This window comes from Myotis yumanensis, unplaced genomic scaffold (assembly GCF_028538775.1).
Source record: "Myotis yumanensis isolate MYYU_CA2020_CCGP unplaced genomic scaffold, mMyoYum1.0.hap1 SCAF_2, whole genome shotgun sequence".
Taxonomy (NCBI): Eukaryota; Metazoa; Chordata; class Mammalia; order Chiroptera; family Vespertilionidae; genus Myotis; species Myotis yumanensis.
The window spans coordinates 14,845,023-14,864,961 of record NW_027223753.1 but is presented as its reverse complement, the minus strand read 5'-3'; the positions used below and the strand labels follow the sequence as shown (position 1 = coordinate 14,864,961).

Sequence of the window (19,939 nt, the reverse complement as noted above, 5' to 3'; positions counted from 1 at the left end):
CCCAAGCGACGCTTAGAGAAATGGAGTCACACAGCTTTGTTACGCCGGTGGTCTCAGAGGAGTCGCCTCCAGGGTCTGAGCAAACCAGTATGGTGGAAGCCCTTCTTTTATCCCCTTTTGGTTTCTTTGTCCCCCAAATCCATATTTGGGGGACTTCCGAACCTTTTGTGGGCTTTGCAAAAAGCCCCGTGGGTTGGGATGGGGGTCTTGAGATCATATCTAAGGGCCTGGCCTGGTGCCAGCGCTGATAGGCCCCTCTGGGGGTTCATGGTTTATGGCCTCTGTAAAATGTGAGCGTTTAGGTAACAGGTCTTGCAAGACCAGATTGTGGAGGAAAGGGGCAGTGACTTCATTATAGGTTATCCAGAACGTACATTAGGTTACTGCACAGATTCAGATTGCTAGCCTCCCCAACATCAGGGTTACATTGGAATTAGCCTTTTAGCCTTCTCATAGTGAAACGGAGTTTTTAGACTAGAACCTGGATTCTTTGTCCGCCGGAATCGAAGAATGAATCCACGGACAGAAAGTGGTATAGCAAAGGTGGAGATTTATTGAAGAACAAGTATAGACTCCCACGTGGGGAGAGGGAAAGAGTCCCACAGAATGGACTCCCACGTAGGGAGGGGGAAAGGGTCCCACTGAGTTCCTTTTCCCTGGGGCTTATAAAGGCTGCAGATCCTGGTGCCTTGATATCCCCTCTGATTGGTCACTATTCCCCTAGATTGGTTACTATAGTTACTCCTGGGCTCAAAGGTCCAACCTCATATGGGACACGTGAGGTCCCTTCCTTATTGTTTTCTTATTCTCTCTGGGCTTTCTTCTCCATCTGGATGAAGGGCTTCCTCCTCTTTATTTTGTAAATATAGACCTTTTGCTGTTCTCAGCTCCCTCATTCTCTGGAAATGTATCTGTTGCAGCTTTTCAGCTTCTCCTGTTACAGTTAAGCCCCCCTTGTAAAATCTCTTAACCTCTGAATGTCCCTCTCAGGTATGTTGGCAGTTACTGGGGAAATGGAACCAACTATGGTCGAGGGTAGTCTGGGAAACGGGGCAAGTTTATAATAGTAGCTAGCAGCCCTGGGCAAACTACGGCTTCGGCCCGTTTGAAATGAATAAAACTAAAAAAAAAAAAAAAAAAGACCGTACCCTTTTATGTAATGATGTTTACTTTGAATTTATATTAGTTCACACAAACACTCCATCCATGCTTTTGTTCCGGCCCTCCGGTCCAGTTTAAGAACCCATTGTGGCCCTCGAGTCAAAAAGTTTGCCCACCCCTGAGCTAGAGAAACGGGGCAAGTTGATTAATAAATACCTTGGTAACGGGGCAGTGTTGATTAATGTGTCCCAGGTAACTTTGTGTGTGTTTAGCCAACCGTTTTGTGAATAAAAGGCTGGCCTGGAACCAGGGTCATCGCTGTCGTAGGAGAGAACGCCTACGGCAGTCGCTGGCCAGCTTTTCAATAAATCCTCACTTGCTGCTTAAGACCTAATTGGAGTTGGTGGTCTTACTCTCTCGAATGTTGATCCATAACATTCCTATTCTTTGGAAATATACCTTTTGCTGCTCTACAGCCCCGTGCTTCCTCCATGGTCCCCCAAATTTCCAAAATTTATAAAATGTCCTAAACCTGTCCTATTTTACCCCTAAAATTCCTGTTTCAGTAGGACAAGGAATACGTGGGAAAGTAGGAATTACAGGCATGGGGAAGTAGGCACAGTATAATCATTACAGGTTATAAGTCATGTAGGCTGGGGGAGGGGTCACAGAAGGTGGGTGCCTCTGGGCGCCCCGGGACCAGATTACAGGCAATAGGGGTTGGAGGATGTCAAGAGCAGATGCCTCCAGGACTCAATTGTTTCAGCCAAGAGGTTGTAAATCTCTCCATAATGATAGACAGTCTCGGAACTCCCAGCCGGGGTAGAATGTGCTTTCTTTAATCAGAACAAAACAATCATGGTTAACAGAGCATGATTAATATTTGTTTCTTGTAACTAATAGCTAGTTCCCAATATTATGTTTCTGCCCTTAACAGTTCTTGCTCCTGAGGGAATGCATTGTACACATCCCTGGGTCTGCTCAGCGCTTACCTGGGCAGCAACCTTTCTAATGACTGTACCGTCTGCGGAGGGACTGGTTCCAGGTTGCCACCCCCACGTGAGGAACACAGAGCAACGGGACCAACGCCTGGATTCTCAGGAAAGTCGGGAGATTAAAGCAGATAATGTGTTGAAGCGCTTGGCTCAGTATCGGCACATAAAACACGCTCAGATCCTGCAAGGGTGTCCGAGGCGAGGCTTGTTGTTACACTGGCCCTGAACTCCCCATGGTCCCGTTAAAAATCCCGTCTTGGAATTCCTAACGTTGATTATTAATAATAAACATTTTTCCTCCCCGCATACACCGATTTACGGTCCCCCCCCCGACCCGCACCCGCACCCGCACCCCGGGCTCGGACCAAACAAGCGAAGTGCAGGCGCCGGGGAGCCGGGAGCCCGGAGCCTGCAGCGCGAGTCTCGGTCTCCGCCGCGGGGCGCCCCCGGGGAAGCCCCCGCCGAGTCCCGGCCCACAAGGGGCGGTCCCTAGGCTCGGCCTCCCATTGGCTGCCATTCGCGTCACCTGCCCGCCGGTGAACCAGGAGGCGGGACCTGGCCCCTCCGGGGCGGCCGGAGAAGGGCCGACATGAGCCGGGCCGGGCCCTGGGCCCTCCTGCTCCTGTACCTGCTGCCGTCCGCTGAAGGTAGGGGTGCGGGAGGGCGCGGGAGGGTGGGGGGCCCCGGGCCCCCTGGGCGAGCGCGTCCACCCTCGGACCGGAGCTCCGAGCAGGCAGGGGCGTGGACCGAGCCTTCTGGCGGCCGCCCGAGCCCGCGGAGCGCTGGTCGCCTTGCCCACTCATCAGAGCCTTTGACATTCCTTCCCAGGAGGAAACCACCCGTTTCCGAACGCCAGGGCGGCTGCAGGGGAGCAGGGAAAGCGACAGCGATAAGCCGCTGCATTGGCTCCTAAAGTGCATTTTAATTTCTCCCCGGAGTCCTGCCCGCTGCGCCAATGCCGCGCTTGAGCCTCCTAGTGGGGAAGTCGGACCAGCGCCTGCCCGCCCCGCAGTCCTCTCCAGCGGGGCGTCGGGTGCTCCACCCGGGCCTGAGGGACAGGAGCCCTGGTGAGCCGGTGCCCCGAGGTGATCTGTCAGGGCGCCTTCTTGCTGAGCCCCACTGGAGGGTAAATAAGGTGGCCGGGTACCAAATACCTGGGGATAGCACCAAACCACCAGGTCCCAACCAGTCTTCCTAGAATTAGACTCACAATTTAGGATCTGGACGGGTCCTTGGATATAATCTAATAATTTAATAATTATATTTAGAGACAACTTTCATTGAGCAGGTTCTTTGTGCTGGGCACCACATTATCCTATTTAAGCTGTACAGCCCAGCCATCCCATTATGTAGATATTATTTTCTCCCTTTTCCGTTGTAGAAGACTGAGGCTCAGAGCAATTAAGGGAATTGCCCAAGAAGGAAGGCAGAGGTGAGATGCAGAACAGGGAAGACAGGCTGCAGCAATCATGGTTGGCTCTGTTTGTGGGTTGGGTGGTTGACACAGAGCTGTGTACCTACTGAGGTCAGCGCAGGGATTCCCCAGCCCCTGGTGCCTCCCAGCAGTGAGGGTCTTTGCAGCTGATGAGGGACAGTGGAAGGGAGGGGAGGAGGGGTCCTCTGTCTCCCAGTTTCACTGTGAAACTCAGTACCTTTCTTGTCTAGACCTAACTGAACTTTCCCCGAGAGATTCTTATTCATTTTATTTTTCTAAATATATTTTTATTGATTTCGGAGAAGAAGGGAGAGAGAGAGATAGAAACATCAGTGATAAGAGAGAATCATTGATTGGCTGCCTCCTGCACACCCACTACTGGGGATGGTGCCTGAAACCCAGGCATGTACCCTGACCAGGAATCAAACCGTGACCTCCTGGTTTATAGGTCGATGCTCAACCACTGAGCCACACCGGCTGACTCCCAAAGGATTTTTAATTTATGCAACACAAACTGTGGTGTGATGAGTCTGGGAGAAGTTCATCTAGATCCAGGTTCAAATCCTGGCTCCCCCACGAACTAGCTGTGCAGCCTCAAGCAAATGATTCACCATCTGTCTCCCAGCCTAGTGCCCCTCCACGAAAGGGAAATGACACCTACCCCATCGGGCGGTTTGTCCTCGGGATTGATTGAGGTTTGTGTATAAAATGCCAAACCCGTGTCTGGCAGCTGTTGAAAGCTCAAAAAAGGGTAGTTGCTCTAGCTGCTATTTCTCCACAGTGGCCAAGCTCAGACGTTGGCCTCCTGCCAGTCGTCTGCTAGAAAATCCAGAAGCTGGAAGCAGTGGCAGCACCAGGATCCCAGTGATCCATTTCCGACTTGAGGACACAGGCACCCATATTGGGGCCTAAAAGGCCAGGGGTAGGGAGCCCCGCTGAGCCATCAGTAGAACTGGCCAGACTCTCCCTAATGCGGTTCTGTAACCTGTTCTGTAATCTGTATGGATTTCTGTCGTGGCCCAGGTGGCACTTCAGGGCACTGAATTCTCCATGGGACCAGAGTGCCTGAAGGGCAGGGATGGAGTTGTATTCTTCTTTGAAACCTCTGGCACACAGTCGTCAATAGATATTGCTAACCAATAATGGTCCATTGATGTTGGAAGAATAAAGCTGAACAGGCCCCATGAGGAGGCTGTGTGGTCAAGAGCTCAGGCTTTGGAGTTGGCTAGGCCTCGATTTGAATTCTGACTCTACAGTTCATTAGCTGAGGGGGCCTCAGTTTCCTCATCCATAATGGGATGATCATGATTAGTACCAAATGCCTAGGGGAGTGGGGAGGTTTGAAAGAGGAAGTGCAGGCAATGTGGTTAACATAGTGCCTGGCACATAGTTAGGACACAACACACATTAGCTGCTGGCATCACCACTTCTTAGAAATGTCCGGGAAGGCTCCCTGGAGGAAGTGACATTTGAATTGAGTCTTTAAAAGATTAGATGATGGCCCTGGCCAGTGTTCTCAGTGGTTACAGCATTGGCCCACACCCCAAAGGAGTACAGGTTTGATTCCTGGTCAAGGGCCCATACCTGTGTTGTAGGTTCCATCCCCAGCCCTGGTTGGGGCACATGTAGGTGGCAACCAATCAATGTGTCTCTCTGTGTGTGTCTGTCTCCCTCTCTGTCTCTGTCTCTCTCTCTGTCTCTCTCTCTCTGTCTGTCTCTCCCTCCTTCCCTTCCACTCTCTCTAAAAATCAATAGAAAAAAATATCCTCAGGTGAGAATTAACAAAAATAGATAAATAAAAGATTAGATGCTGAATACCTGGCAGTCAAAGACACCTGGGTCCAGAGGCATCCCCAAGAATTCAGTGGTTCGAGAAGGTCAAGAAGGAGGATTGGCGCAGCCTAAGAGCCTGTGGGGAAGAGGTCGGCTAGATGGCCAGAGCAGGCCAAGCTGGGCAGGGCCCCATGTACTATGATAAGGACTGTGGACTTTATTCTGCAGGCAAGGAAAGGGCACGGAACTGGGCAGTTGTGTAATCAGGTGCATGTGTCAGAAGAGAGTTATCAGTGGGAAGGAGGGGAAGTGTCACCGAGACAGTAATGCTTGCTGTTCATGGCTGTTCCCAAAGCGTGCCCGACATTCCTCAAGAACAGCAAAAGGCCAGTGTGGCTGGAGAAGAGGAAGCAAGGGGCAGAGGAGTGGGACAGAGAGTCACATGATCTGACTTTCATTTGAACTTCTGCTGTTGTGTGGAGACAAGGTTGGAAGCAGGGAGACCAGGTAGAAGGTCTTCAGAATAATCCAAGTTATCACAGTACTAGAGGCCCGGTGCACGAAATTCGTGCATGGATAGGGCCGGCCTGGGCTTTCCTTCCCCTGGCTGCCATCTGCTGGCCGGGGCCTTCATTCCATCCGCGCTGCCCCCTGGTGGTCAGCACACGTCAAAGCAAGCGGTCAAACTCCTGGTTAGTCGAACTCCCAAGGGTATAATTTGCATATTTGCCTTTTATTATATAGGATTTATTCAGATATTTATTGCGCATCTACTATTTATGTGCAGGGACCATTGCAGGCGGGCTCTGGGGACGTGGCTGAGAACCAGACAGAGCCCCTGCTCATTAAGACCCTGGGGCTGTTCCCTCCTGTCGTCCAGGAGACCCAGATGGTCCTGCTCTGTGGTCTGCTGGAACCGTCAGGTGTCAGAGTGGGCAGGAGCTTCCTCTGAGGGGCAGGTGGGCTGCTAGGCCTGGGGAGGGCACGAGGCTGCAATACAGCCATTCTGGTGTGACTGTCACAGGGATCCTGATCCCCAGCCTCCACCATGTCCCCCACGCTTCAGCCACTCAGAGGCTCCTGGTTCCTCAAACTGCCTGCCATGCCACTCTTCAGCTCCGAAAGGCCCAAGTCAAGATGAGCCGGGAGCTCCAGGCTTCATGGCCTCTTTCTCCCCCACAGGGAGGCCCCATCTGGCCCCTCCCCAGAACGTGACGTTGCTCTCCCGGAACTTCAGTGTGTACCTCACTTGGCTCCCAGGGCCTGGCAACCCCCAGAACGTGACCTATCGTGTGGCCTATCAGAGGTAAAGGGGAGCCTCCAGGCTGGTGGCTGGGAGGCTGAGGAGGTGGCAGGGGTGGGAGGGGCCTCTTGGGAAGGCTGCTTTCCGTGTGGACAGCATTTGCCGGCTCTCTGGGTCCCTGGGGAGATGGCACGTGACAGGTGCTTGGAGAGGGCACTTGATAAAGGTCTGGAGGTGGGAATGGTACTGAGTGGAGAACAGCGCACAGGTGATAGGCCTACCAGGGGTGAGGGTGGATCTTTGAGAAAAGTTGGAGCAGGGCTTGGGTGGAGCGATGAGGGCCAGCGATGGAATTGGTGGGGGTCTGGATTCAGGGCTTGGGGTTGTTCGGGCAGATGAGGGAGGGCAAGTGGGTCTCCTGCAGAGCCCGTGCTGGGCATCAGTAGATGATCACCCTTTTCCCCCACGGAACCTGCACGGAGCCTCCTCGCCAGCGTCCTTCCCAACCTGGCAGGCCAGGCAGCCACTACCCACCCAGAGGTACCTGAAAATGCCAACGGCTTCACCTTCTCTGCACACAGACGGGAATCATGGGAGGGTCTCTAGTGGGAGAGTAAGCTGGTAAAGCACATGCTCAGGAGGATGGATCTAGAATCGGTGAGGAAGAGGATGCAGGAAGGGGAGCAAGCTGCCCTGGACTCAGGACCCCTTCTGCCTGCCGGGCTGAGCCTCGCATGAGTATTTCGCTTCTTCCTCCCAGTATCACCAGGCAGGCACTGCACTCCCCATTGTAGAGGTGAGGAAGCTGGCAATGGAGCCAGAAGAAAATCCCAATCCTTCTGACCCCAGAGTTTGTGCTCTTCCTATTCCGTCGCCATCCTTCTACCCATAGCACCCAGATGGGAGTGATGGGGGCCTGGCTTGGAGGACAGGCTGCAAGAGAGCTTTCAAAAGAAGGAACTGGGTCTCCAGCACAGAAGTTCTCCCACTGCAGACACAGCTGATTCTCACAGCCAATTGGCCTGGAGGTCAATTCCTCCTAGTGATAACTACAACAATCAAGGCTTAATTACAACAAGACTGTGCACAAAGCCCACAAGGGGGTGCACCAAGAGTGTCTACCTCAGGTAATTGGGACACTTAGCACAGAAAGGCACTCTATCGACACAGCGAAGCATAAAAAATGCCGAGACAAAGAAACAGGATACAAACGACAGAAATGGAGGAAAGAAAACTGCTGGATATAGAGTTCAAAACCACACTTTTAAGGTCTTTAAAGAACTGTCTAGAAGCCGCCAATAAATTTAATAAGGCCCTCGAAAAGACTGGTGAGACCGCCGATAAATGTAGTGAGATCTTCATGAAGACTGGTGAGACCGCCGATAAATGTAGTGAGATCTTCAGGAAATCTAGTGAAACCCTCGATGTTGTGATAAAGAACCAACTAGAAATTAAGCATACACTGACTGAAATAAAGAATATTATACAGACTCCCAACAGCAGACCAGAGGATCGCAAGAATCAAGTCAAAGATTTGAAATACGAAGAAGCAAAAAACACCCAACCGGAAAAGCACAATGAAAAAAGAATCCAAAAATACGAAGATAGTGTAAGGACAGCTTCAAGCGTACCAACATCCAAATTATGAGGGTGCCAGAAGAAGAGAGAGAGCAAGATATTGAAAATCTATTTGAAGAAATAATGACAGAAAACTTCCCCTACCTGGTGAAAGAAATAGACTTCCAAGTCCAGGAAGCGCAGAGAACCCGCTCTTCAAGTTGGCTCCTGAGTCCTTTGAACTCGACCCAGTTGACTTTGACATCTTTTATTGTTATGACAAGATGTCCCAGGCTCGTTTGCACAATTCCTAACCTAAAGCCTGAAATCAGTCACAACCAAGCCCTCTTTATCAAAAGATTTTCAGCCCCACTCTTGGTATTCTCTCCAGAATGTGCTTTCTCGCTTCCTGCAACCTGCATACGCTGAGAATTTTTCAAATCTTCAATTTTTAACAGTTTCTTCTATTTATTGCTCTTCTCTCTCCTCATTTTGCTCTAAGCAGAAAGGAGAAACCAGATTCCATCTCTAACACTTTACATTGAAATCTCCTCAGCTAAATACCCAAGTTCATCACGTTTAACTTCTACTTTCCGAAAAACACTAGAACGAGATTCAACCATGCTCTTTGCCTCTCTTTTTTTGTGTGTTTTTGTTTTTTCTACATGGGGATTTCTATAGGCTTTTGATCCAAACTAGTTGTTTATAAAAAGACATGTAAGGGACAGTGGGGAAATCTGGACCCAGACTGAACACTGACATTATGGAATGTTTAGTAATTTTCATAGGTGGATGACAGTTCTGTGGTTTTGCAATTCTTTGCCTCTTTATACCAAGGATCACCTTCCCTTCAGTTTCCAATAAGACGTTCCTCCTTCCCACCTGAGATCTCCCCAGAATCACCTGAAACATCCAGATTCCTACCAACAGTCTTTTCAAGGCAGTCTCGGCTTTTTCCAACGTGCACCTCAAAACTCTTCCAGCCTCTACCCATGACCCAGTTGCAAAACCACTTCCACATTTTTCACTATTTGTTACATTAGCACCCCACTATGGTACCGAAATCTGAGTGCGTTTAACTTAGTTTGCTGGGGCTGCCATAACAAAATATCATAAAGTGGGGTGGGGGCGAGGCTTACACAACGGGAATTCGGAAATTCGTGTCTCACAGTTCCGGAGGCTGGCAGTCCAAGATCAAGATGTTGGTGTGTCTGCTCTCTCCTGAGGCCTCTCTCCTCGGCTTGCAGATGGCCACCTCCCCACCTGGCCTTTCCTCTGTGCGAGCATCCCTGAGGTCCCTCCCTCTTCGTTTAAGAATACCAGTCTTCCTGACTTAGGACACTAACCTTATGGCCCAATTTAACATTAATACCATCTTTAAAGGGCCTGTCTCCAAATACAGTAGTCTCACCTTATTCGTGGTTTTGCTTTCTGGTGGTTTCAGTTACCCGAAGTCAACCAAGGCTCAAAAATATTTAATGGAAAATTCCAAAAATAAACAATTCCTAAGTGTTCAATGGCATGCCATTCTGAGGAGCGTGATGAAATCTGGCACCATCCCACTCCATTCCGGGACATGAATCACCCCCTGATCCAGCACGTCCATGCTGTAAACGCTACCCACCTGTTAATCACTTAGTGGCCGTCACAATGATCAGTTTGGTTATCAGAGCTAGAGAGACCACAGTCACATAACTTTTATTATCATGTATTGTTATAGTTGTCTTACTTTATTACTAGTTATTGTTACTCTCTTACTGTTCCTAATTTGTAAGTTAAACTTTATCAAAGATATGTATGTATAGGAAAAAAGACATATGTAGGGTTTGATACTATCAGCAGTTTCAGGCATCTACTGGGGGTCTTGGAACATGTCCCCCTCAGATAAGGGGGGACTACAATACAGGCACGTTGGGGGTTAGGGCTTCAACAGTGAGGCTTAAGCAGTTTGTTCGGTTTGTTCTATACATGTTCATTAGACCAACTTCCATAATTATTTTGTTCAGTTTTTTATATTTTTTCATTATCTTTGTTCAATTGTTAATTAATGAGTTAGTTGTATTAAAATTTTTTTCTCATTATAATTATGGGTTTTCTATGTCTTCCTGTAGTTTGTCTATTTTTACTCCAAAATATATCCTGAATTCAACCCCTTCTCACCAAGTCTACCACCATTCAGTGATCTCTCGGATCAGGGCTGCAGCCTCCTCGCTGGCATACCAGTAATCTTCTAAAAACATAAATTAGATCAGTCCCCTATTCAGAACTTTCCCGTGGCTTCCGCTCACACTTGCAATAAAATCCAAACTCCTTACCAAGACGGCGGCGAGGCCACCTGCTCTGCCCAGCCCGCTCTCCACCCTCATCCCCAGTCTGTGCACAGCTTCCTCCTCCCTGGTCCACTGGGTTTCGGCCACACTGGCCTCCTTGCTCTTGTCTGGATCCTTCCGATCCCATCGCAGGGCTTTTGCTTTTGCGGACCCTTCCCCCGGGCCTTCACCTGACGCTCTTCCTGTTGTTGTAGCCTCAGCTGTTCTGAGCCACCTTTGGAAAGCAGCCACTCCCACGTGACCCTGTTGTCACTGCCTTTACCAGGATTTATCTTGTTAATGTGATGGGGATCTCTAATCTCCTCCCACCAGCGTTTGTTCCAAGGGCCTTGTCTGTCATGCCTTGCTCCTTCCCCAGGAAGAATGCCCAGAGCTCAGGTCCCTTCTGTGGACCTCAGCGTTCTCAGGAGGTTGGAGTCGTGGGCCTGCGTGTCCCCCTCTGACATCCACACAGCCCCCAGCAGGTGCCTGGCGCACAGCGGGTGGTCGGTCCATAAGTGCCTGAATGAATAAACGTGGAAAATTGTTACTGGTACTAGCAATAGCAGCCACCATGACACACGACGGGAGGAGCCTGGGGCTCGGGGCTGTTACCTGCACAGGGGCCCAGAGCTGGTGAGGGCCGGAGCCACAGTTCCCACCCACGTGTGTCTCTCCAGAGCCTGAGCCGGAGAGATGGACGGACGGAGGACAGATGGGTGGATGCACGGGTGAGAGATGAGTGATCACTTGTTCTGTAAGTCCCCGGGTCCCAGGCAGGTGAGTCCATGGCCCAATGCTCCCCTGTCTGTTTCCTCCCTCAGCTTCCTAGCAGCCCCTGAACGGTGGCGAAAAGTGGAAAAGTGTGCAAGAACCAAGGAGCTGACGTGTTCTCTGATGTGCCTGGAGAAGCAGGACCTGTTCAACAAGTTCAAGGGCCGTGTGCGGGCGGTCTCTCCCAATGCCAAGTCCCCCTGGGTGGAGTCCAAGTACCTGGAGTACCTTTTTGAAGGTAGGTCTGTGGGTAAGGGACTGAGTGGAAGGTTCTCTGTCCAAGAACTTGGCTCAGTGGCACTGCTGTGCAACCGTCTGTCTCCCACTTCCCCGACGCAGAGAGCATGCCCTGTCGGGCAGCGCCCTGGCCGCAGCCCGGGTCCAAGAAGCCTGTTTTCATGGCAGGGAGTTAGGGGAGTACCACAACACCACAGTTCAGCTGGTACCTCCTACTATGATATTTATGATCTTCTATGGAGCACAGCCTTGATCATGAACCATACAGGCATTTATTATACTAGAAGGAAGCAAGTGTGGATGGAGAGAGGGAGGACAGGAAAGAAAGGCGGATGGGTGGATCAGTGGTTAGCACAGAAGCAAGGCTGGAAGGAAGGGGAGGGAGAGGAGAAGTGAACAAACAAATGAAGGAAGGAAAATCAAGAAGGAAAGACGTATGAGAAGGAAAGAAGGATGGATGGGTGAGTGGAAAAGTAGGCTGATTGGCTAGAAAGGATGGATGGGAAGGAAGGAATGTTGGCTGGGAAGGAAAGATGTGGAGGCAGGAACAGGGGCTGTTCTGCTAGAACAGTGGTTCTCAACCTTGGCTGCACATTAGAATCACCTGGGAATCTTTTTAAAATCCTGATTTCTGGGCCTCATCCTCCGGAAATTCTGTTCCTTTGTTACTAATGTTGTGGCCTCACCCCATAACAAAGAAACAGCATTTCCAGAGGATGAGGCCCAGAAATCAGGATTTTAAAAAGATTCCCAGGTGATTCTAATGTGCAGCCAAGGTTGAGAACCACTGAGTTAGAAGAACGATGGATGAACCACTGAATGGTTAGATAGATAGAAATGGAGGGAACGATTCAGAGAGGAGATGGCCTTTTTTTTTTTTTAGTTACTTTTTTTGCCTCCTCCTCCCTGAAGCACTCCTGATTTTCCTTCAGCACACCCTAAGCCCGAATGACCCTACCTGCCCTGTTCTGCCCTCCACTGTGGCCCTGGTCACTTTCTCTCTTCTGTTTTGGTAGTTTTCATATTTCATTTCCCCCTAATTTCTTTCAGTTCCTGCAGGGCAGGATCCATGGAGGCCTCATCTCCCTATTACCCTCAGCTCCTTGCCCAGAGCATAGTACATAGTCACTATACCCTAGACTCTGACCTGCAGCACTGTGAGATAATGGATGTGGGTTGCTTTAAGCCACTAAGTGTGTGGTGCTGTGTTAGAGCAGCCATAGGAAACTGATACGCAAGGGCCGGATTCTGGGAGGCTAGTGGGTATGTGAGGGTACAAGGGACAACATGAATAAAGGCAGGTTAACTGTGAGCTTGGCCTGGTCATTTCACTTCTCTCAGCCTCAGTTTCCCCTTCTTTAAAATGGGACTCGTGATATCCCCTCTGGGGCTTAAATAAAATGGCCCGGAGGCTCCTGATTCCCGGTTCCCCTTTCCAGGACAGCTCTCTGGGCTGGGCGAGGAGCAGGCTCACCTGGAGGCGGGGCAGTGGGCACACCGTGGCCCCAGGGGGTACTGACAAGTCCTGTTCTGTTTCTGCAGTGGAGCCAGCCCCACCCGTCCTGGTAGTCACTCAGACAGAGGAGGTCCTGAAGGTCAATGCTACCTACCAGCTGCCCGCCTGTATGCCCCCATCGGATCTGAAGTATGAGGTGGATTTCTGGAAGGAGGGGACTGGGAACAAGGTGGGAAGCCCCTTTCCTGCCCCCTACTTGTGCCCCCTTCCTCCCCGGCCCTACCAAACCTCGGTGTCCTCACCCTCCCAGCCTCCTACCTGCACGCCTCCTCCAGGAAGCCTTCCTACATACCCTCACCTTGGCATATCCCTGCCCTTCTCCACCTAAGAGGCCAAGTACAGGGCATCCTGTCCCTGTGCCTTATCGATGCTAACAGCACAGCCATTTTCTAACTAATATATTTTTTTAATTATGAAACCTGTTGGGGTTTTTTTTTTTTTGTTTGTTTTTTACAATAAAATCTGATTGAACTATGATGAGCTACAGGAAGCCTGCTTGCCCAGCCACTGGATTCATTATAGAAAAGTCAGAAAATACACATGAGCTCTACAGGGAAAACCAAAAGTTTTGACCACAAATAAGTCTTTGGTATCTACCCAGTTTCAGACTTGTTTTCTGTGGGTGCACGTGTGTCTGTCTATCTGTATTTATTTATGGCAGGGTTGGCAAACTTTTTTTGTAAAGGGCCAGATGTAAACATTTGTGGCTCTGCAGACCCTGTAGCCCAGCGGTCGCCAACCTTTCGGACCTCGCGGACCACCAGTTGGCGACCGCTGCTATAGTCTGTCACCGCTACGTGGCTCTGCATCTGTAACACAAAAGGAACCAGAGACAATATGTAAATGCACAGGCTTAGGTGGTTTCCAGTGTCACTTTTTAAAAAGCTGGCAGCCGGGTCTGCCCACAGGATGTATAGTTGACTGACCCCACCCTTACTCAGTTTTTCTTTCACTGAACCAACAGTCACACTCCTGGCCTCCTGCATCCTCTGGTTCCCAGGATGTACTCCACTTGATGTGGTCCATGCCTTCAAGAACCTTACAAATACCCTAGACCAATGGCCAGCAAACCACGGCTCTCGAGCCACATGCAGCTCTTTGGCTCCTTGAGCGTGGCTCTTCCACAAAATACCACGTGCGGGTGCGCACGTACAGTGCGATTGAAACTTCGTGGCCCCTGCGCAGAAGTCGGTTTTCGGAAAGGAGATAGACGAAACAAGTATACAAGACGAGGGTGGATGGGAGAGTTGGAAGGGGTCGATCTCAGCGAACGTACTTCAATCAGATTGAGGACGTTTTTAGCAAAGGCCAGCTTAGGAGTACCCTAATTAAGTTAATAACAATGTACCTACCTATATAGTTTAAGTTTAAAAAATTTGGCTCTCAAAAGAACTTTCAGTCGTTGTACTGTTGATATTTGGCTCTGTTGACTAATGAGTTTGCCGACCACTGCCCTAGACCAGTACTCTCCAATAGAAATGTAATGCAGCCCTGGCCGGTGTGGCTCAGGTGGTTGGGCATCATCCCGTGCACCAAAAGGTCGCCAGTTCAATTCCTGTCAGGCCACATGTCTGGATTACGGGCTCTATCCCTGGTAGAGGGTGTGCAGGAGGCAGCCCATAGATGTTCCACTCTCGCATTGATGTTTCTGTCCCTCTCCCCTATCTCAAAAATCAATAAAAATATTTTTTAAAATAAATGTAATGCAAGCCTAATGTGTAATTTTAAATGTTCCTTGTTAAATTAAATAAAAAGAAACAGGTGAATTTAATTTTCATTATATACTTTAATTCATCCAATAGAATGTTATCGTTTCAACATGTAATTAATATAAAAGTTATTGAGATATTTGACATTCTTCTTCCTTTAGTCTTGGAAAGCAGATGTGTATTTTATACTCAGAGTCCATCCCAGTTTGGACTGGCCACACTTCAGGTGCTCAGGAGCCACATGTGGCCAGTGGCTACTGCATTGGACGGGCACTCAAGAGTTTTCTGTGTCTGTGATGGCAGAATGATGCCCCCTAAATAAGTTGGGATGCCCTTGGGGCAGGAAGTCTGAGGGATATGCCCCTCAAAGTGAAGGCCAGCAGTCCCTGGGCAGGGGGCTGGGGGTCGGGGGCAGGGAGTGACCCTGAATGGCAAGGGTGCTTTTGAACCCAGACCATCTCTACCTCGAAACTCAGCAGAAAAGAAGCCAGATAGTTCTGGGAAGTGCTTCTTGAACACTTGAACTTGATTGCAGGAAAAGAAGTTGCAGGATCCCAGCTGCCAACCCCACCCCATCCTGGCTGTGCAGAGCCGGTTCCCACAACAGGTCCGCTCACCTCTGCTTCTTTCTCCAAACAGACCCGATTTCCAGCCACTTCCCATGGCCAGCCAGTCCAGATCCCCCTCCAGGCGGATGCCAGTGGATACCACTGCCTCAGCGCCAGAACCATCTACACCTGCGGTGACCCTAAATACAGCGAGTTCTCCAAGCCCACCTGCTTCTCCCTGGGGACCCCAGGTGGGTGCAACGTGGTACAGCCTCGAGGACTTTCCCTGAGGGTCAGGATCTTCATAATGTGGTGGTTAGGAGCATGTGCCTAGAGACAGGCTCACCTCGATTAAAACCCCGGCCCTACCACACTCACTGTGTGTCTTTGGGCAGCTTCCCTAACCTCTCTGAATCTTGGTTTCCGCAATCGGGAGCATGGGTTTATTCTTATGAGGACTGAGACTAGGATGAGGTATGAAAAAATAAATAAATAGGATTGTGTATGTACGTGAAGCCCCCAGGACAGATGCAGTCGGTAAACTGGAGCCGTTGTTGTTGCTTCTTCATCCTGATTATTTTTCCTAGGAGTCCACTGGGCGTTCCTGGTGCTGCTACCACTTCTGCTGCCGCTGCTGTTGGTTACCGCCACGGGCTGTGTGATCTGGAGGAGCTTCAGAGGGAACCCCTGGTTTCAGCGGGCAAAGATGCCACAGGCTCTGGTACGGCACATTTGGGGATGTGCACCTGAGCGGGGAGGGTTGTTGAAGAGCAAGGGAGTGGGGCTAGACTTAGCGGTAGTTCAGACGGATGAGCAAGGTGGCCCAGACTGCAGAGCATCCTTCCTTTGCATCTAAATTTCCACTATTAGTAATTCATTCCTTTGGCACCAAATTCAAATACCTGGGAGGGAGAAGTGCCTACAGTCCCTGTGAGTTAAGTAATTGCATCTCTGCTCAGGATTTGTCAGGTGCCAAGAGCAGAACCCCCAGCCTTGAGATTCAGGAGAGATGCCCAAAGAGGCGGTGGGGGGGAGGAAAAGGTACCAAAAGGGGAAGACTTAGAAGGGTCCCAACGCCTAGTTCACAGTCTACCCCAAGTGGGTGTGGCCCAGGCTGACCCTGGAGTCCCCTCACTGTCTGCTGGCTCACGCCCTTGGCATGTGGAGGCCACGGAGGCAGGGGAAGACTGCAGAGGTCAGTGGGTCGGACTCATGCGGGAAGCTGGGCCATAGCTGAGGCTCAGTGGCCACTGGACTGGTGGGAGCTTTGAGCATGAATTCTGAGTGTCCCTACCACGTGGGAGAGACTGTTTTTTAAATCCTCACCTGAGGAGTAAGGATATTTTCCCATTGATTTTTAGAGAGAGTGGAAGGGATGGAGTAGGGGAAGAGAGAGAGAGAGAGACAGAGAGACAGAAACATCGATGTGGGAGAGACACATCAATTGGTTGCCTCCCACATGTGCCCTGACTAGGGGTGGGGATCGAACCTGCAACCCAGGTAGGTGCCCTCACCAGGAATCGAACCTGCGACTCTCCGGTGTGCAAGCCAATGCTCTAACCACTGAGCCATGCCGGCCAGAGCAGGGAGGGAGTATTTCTAAAGTTCCTTCCAGCAGCTAGTGCCTGCGTCCTGGGGGCTGTCTCTCGCCTCTGGTGTCTACCCAGCCCATGCTCGTGGCTGGCTGCAAGTGCCAGGGAGGTGGCACTGCCTCCACCCCTCCCACCCTCACCTCATGGCACTGCACTGGCTGCCTGCGTCCCAGCAGGGTTAAGCTGCAGCTGCCTTAGATGTCACTTGCCTGGTAGCACCCATCTTAGTGGGTGTTATCCCACCCCTGTCTCCCATGCTCACTCCCTGTTGGCCTTTCCTGGGATCTCTTCCCAGAGAAGTGATGTCCATGGGCACCCTTGTCTCAGGGTCCATCCGGTTAGCGCAGTCATACTTCGGGAAAGCCTGACCTTCTGCTCTTGTCCCCCCCCCCCCCAAATCAGGACTTTTCTGGACACAGATACCCCGTGGCAACCTTTCAGCCCAGTGGCCCAGAGTCCCTGGAAGACTTGACCCTCTGTCCCCAAAAGGAACTAACCAGAAGGGTCAGACTGACCCCTAGAGTGAGGGCCCCAGCCACCATTCAGGCCGGATCAGAGGACGACGACGACGACGAGGAGGAGGAGGACGACGCAGACGACAGTGTCACCGTCCAGCCCTACATTGTGCCCCGTGGTTTCCTGGAGCAGGAGCCCCAGACCCCCGGGCACTCGGAGGCAGGGGTCCAGGTCGAAGGCTGTCCTGCTTGCGATGCTTCAGACGGAAGCTGGGCCAGCACTGGCGGCTCCTCCCTCCTGGAGGAGGCTGGGTCCTCTGGCTATTTGGCCAAGAAGGGGCCAGGCCGAGGGCTGGGTAGGAGCAGGTGTCCGGAGCCTCTCCCAGTCCCCGAATTCTCCAAGGACTTGGGTTCCCTGGAAGAGCTCCAGAGAAACAGCATCTCCTGGGCCAGCTGGGGCTCCTCACCGAGGCCGGATCTGGTCCCCGGGGAGCCTCCAGTTTCTCTTCGGACACTGACCGTCGCCTGGGACAGCAATGCCGAGGAGGAGGAGGAGGAGGAGGAGGAGGAGGAGGAGGAAGAGGAGGAAGAGGATGGAGAGGAATCAGAAATTGAGGACAGTGGTGCTGGGAGCTGGGGGGCCGACAGCCTCCAGAAGACAGGAGCCAGGAGTAGGACGCTGGGGCATTACATGGCCAGGTGAGCTTCCTGCCGAATCCGGTGCTACTGAGCTTCCCAGGGGCCCAAGACGCCACAGAGACTTGAGGCCTGGGAGCATGGTCCTGGGGCAGCCATGGTTCTTGCAGCGCTTCCAGAACCCCAGCTAGAGGCTGTCAGTCGGCTTGAGCAGTAAGAAGCCACCCCATCCTGTGGCCCACCCACCCTGGGCTGAGCCACAAGAGGACTAGAGAAAAGGATGGGCTCAGGTCAGGTCACCCCGCTGTCCCTGGACAACACGAATCAGGTGAGACCAGGTCACGGGGCATCAGGGCTGACACCACCAGGGCCATCTGGGCTCGGGAGAGGACATTCGGAGGCTCAGCTGTGTCAGAGCCTCCTGCCTTCCTCTGGCACCTTCCTCCCCGAGGCTCGGCCTCCTAACTCATGAGTCCCCCCTGGGGCGGGCCCCCAAGAGGAAAAGTCTAGTTAGCAGAGGGTGTGGAGGGGAAGGGAAAGGGCGGCCGTCATTCACATCCCAGGCTCCAGCCGTGGAGAATGCTCTAGGCTTACCGTCAGGCAGACCAGGGTCCAAATCCCGGTTCTGCCACTTCCTGGTTGTGTGACCTTGAGTAAGCTGCTCTCCTTCTCCTGGATTCCTCATCTATGACTTCCAACTGGGGCGTCGGGGGGGGGGGGGGGGGGGGGGGCGGTCCTGAGAGTGAGGTGTGCGACGCGGTGGCGCTCTCTCTTCTTGGTGGCAGGGAGGACTCTCCATCTGCCCAGGCTCTGAGAAGACCTCTAGGCACCTCCCACCTGTGACCCTTGGACTCAGAGCACCTGGGAGCATTCACCTGTTAGCTTATCTAACCTCTCATCTACCTCATGTCTTCCACCTTCACGGTCTCCACCGCCAGGTCAGGGAATGGAGTTCTCAGAAGCCAGAAGCCAGCCAAGGGGGACCTCCCTCTGCCCAGTAAAAAGCCAAGTGGTCCATCTTCCAGGGGGTCTGATTTGTTGGGGCGGGGCAGCAACCTGGCAGGGAGTTGGCCTCGTGGGCTGTGATCCCTGTTGTGGACAGCACTTTGGTGACCATTGTGGTTATAACAAGTCCCATCTTCCTGCTAGCTATGGAGAACCTTCTGGAAACACGTTGTTACTGGTCGTGGTGGGTGTTCACTTTGTTAACCGACACCCACCAGTATATGGATGAGCATGGCTGAGTATTCACCCAGAGGGAACAAGATTTTGTTAGAAGAAGCTGAAATGTTGGCTTCCTGCGTTTGTCCCCAAGGGTGAGATCTTTGGTGTCTGGCCAGCTGGTCCAACCCCTGTTAATCTTGGCCTTGTCGGCAAAGTGCTGAGGTCACAGCCAGGATTTCCAAGGGGCACGAAGCTGGCAGGAGGCCTTCACTGCTGGGACTCGCCCACATACACACACGCGTGCACACGTGTGTGCATTTCTGTGGGGTGGAAGCTTGTCCACCGCGCTGAGCACAGAGGGGGGAGAATAAACTGAAGCCCTGTTGCTGGGCGAGGCTGGACTCAGGGCCAGGTCCCAGGCAAATGCCCAGACTAAGGCGGACGTTCTTTCTGATTCACTGATCCGATCCCCGGTTTCCCCTAATCTGCTGCATGTTCCTTCCAGCATGTTCTTTATTAGCACTCTGTCATTCTTTATTTCCGACTGGTCTTTTTCCGTAGTTACCATATCTTTTCTCATGCTGTTGAGCATCTTTGCCGTCATTATTCTAAACTCTACATCTGATACATTTCTTAGCTCCGTTTCATTTGTTCTTTTATTTGGGGGTTGATTTTTTGTCTCCCCACTTTGGCTGCCTGTTTGGGTTTGTGTCTGTGTATTAGGTAGATCTGCTATGACTCCCAATCTCTAGTGCAGGACAATGTCAGACGCTGTTTCCGACTGGCCCTGAGTCCCCTGTTTGGAGCTATCGGCAATCCTCAGCCTGTGGCTCCCTCTGCTGGGGCCGGTGCCTTTGGAAAGGACCGAGATGTGCACCAGGGTTTGCTTTTCCTG

The 19,939-nt window shown here is 51.6% G+C and overlaps 1 protein-coding gene across 3 annotated transcripts; it reads left to right on the top strand.

Moving 5' to 3' along the window:
• Nucleotides 1-2,659: 2,659 nt before the first annotated feature.
• IFNLR1 (interferon lambda receptor 1) lies at nucleotides 2,660-18,567 on the top strand. Of its 3 annotated transcripts, none has more exons than XM_070404355.1 (7): nucleotides 2,660-2,743; nucleotides 6,487-6,610; nucleotides 11,238-11,425; nucleotides 12,967-13,109; nucleotides 15,289-15,448; nucleotides 15,785-15,918; nucleotides 17,192-18,567. In XM_070404355.1, the coding sequence occupies exons 1-7, from the start codon at nucleotides 2,686-2,688 to the stop codon at nucleotides 17,945-17,947; spliced, it is 1,563 nt and encodes a 520-aa protein (XP_070260456.1). In that variant the 5' UTR covers nucleotides 2,660-2,685; the 3' UTR covers nucleotides 17,948-18,567. The 3 variants fall into 3 exon arrangements, with proteins under 3 accessions (XP_070260456.1, XP_070260457.1, XP_070260458.1); XM_070404356.1 differs by lacking the exon at nucleotides 2,660-2,743 and adding an exon at nucleotides 11,094-11,144 and having other exon boundaries at nucleotides 6,538-6,610; XM_070404357.1 differs by lacking the exons at nucleotides 2,660-2,743; nucleotides 6,487-6,610 and adding an exon at nucleotides 10,592-11,144.
• Nucleotides 18,568-19,939: the final 1,372 nt, after the last annotated feature.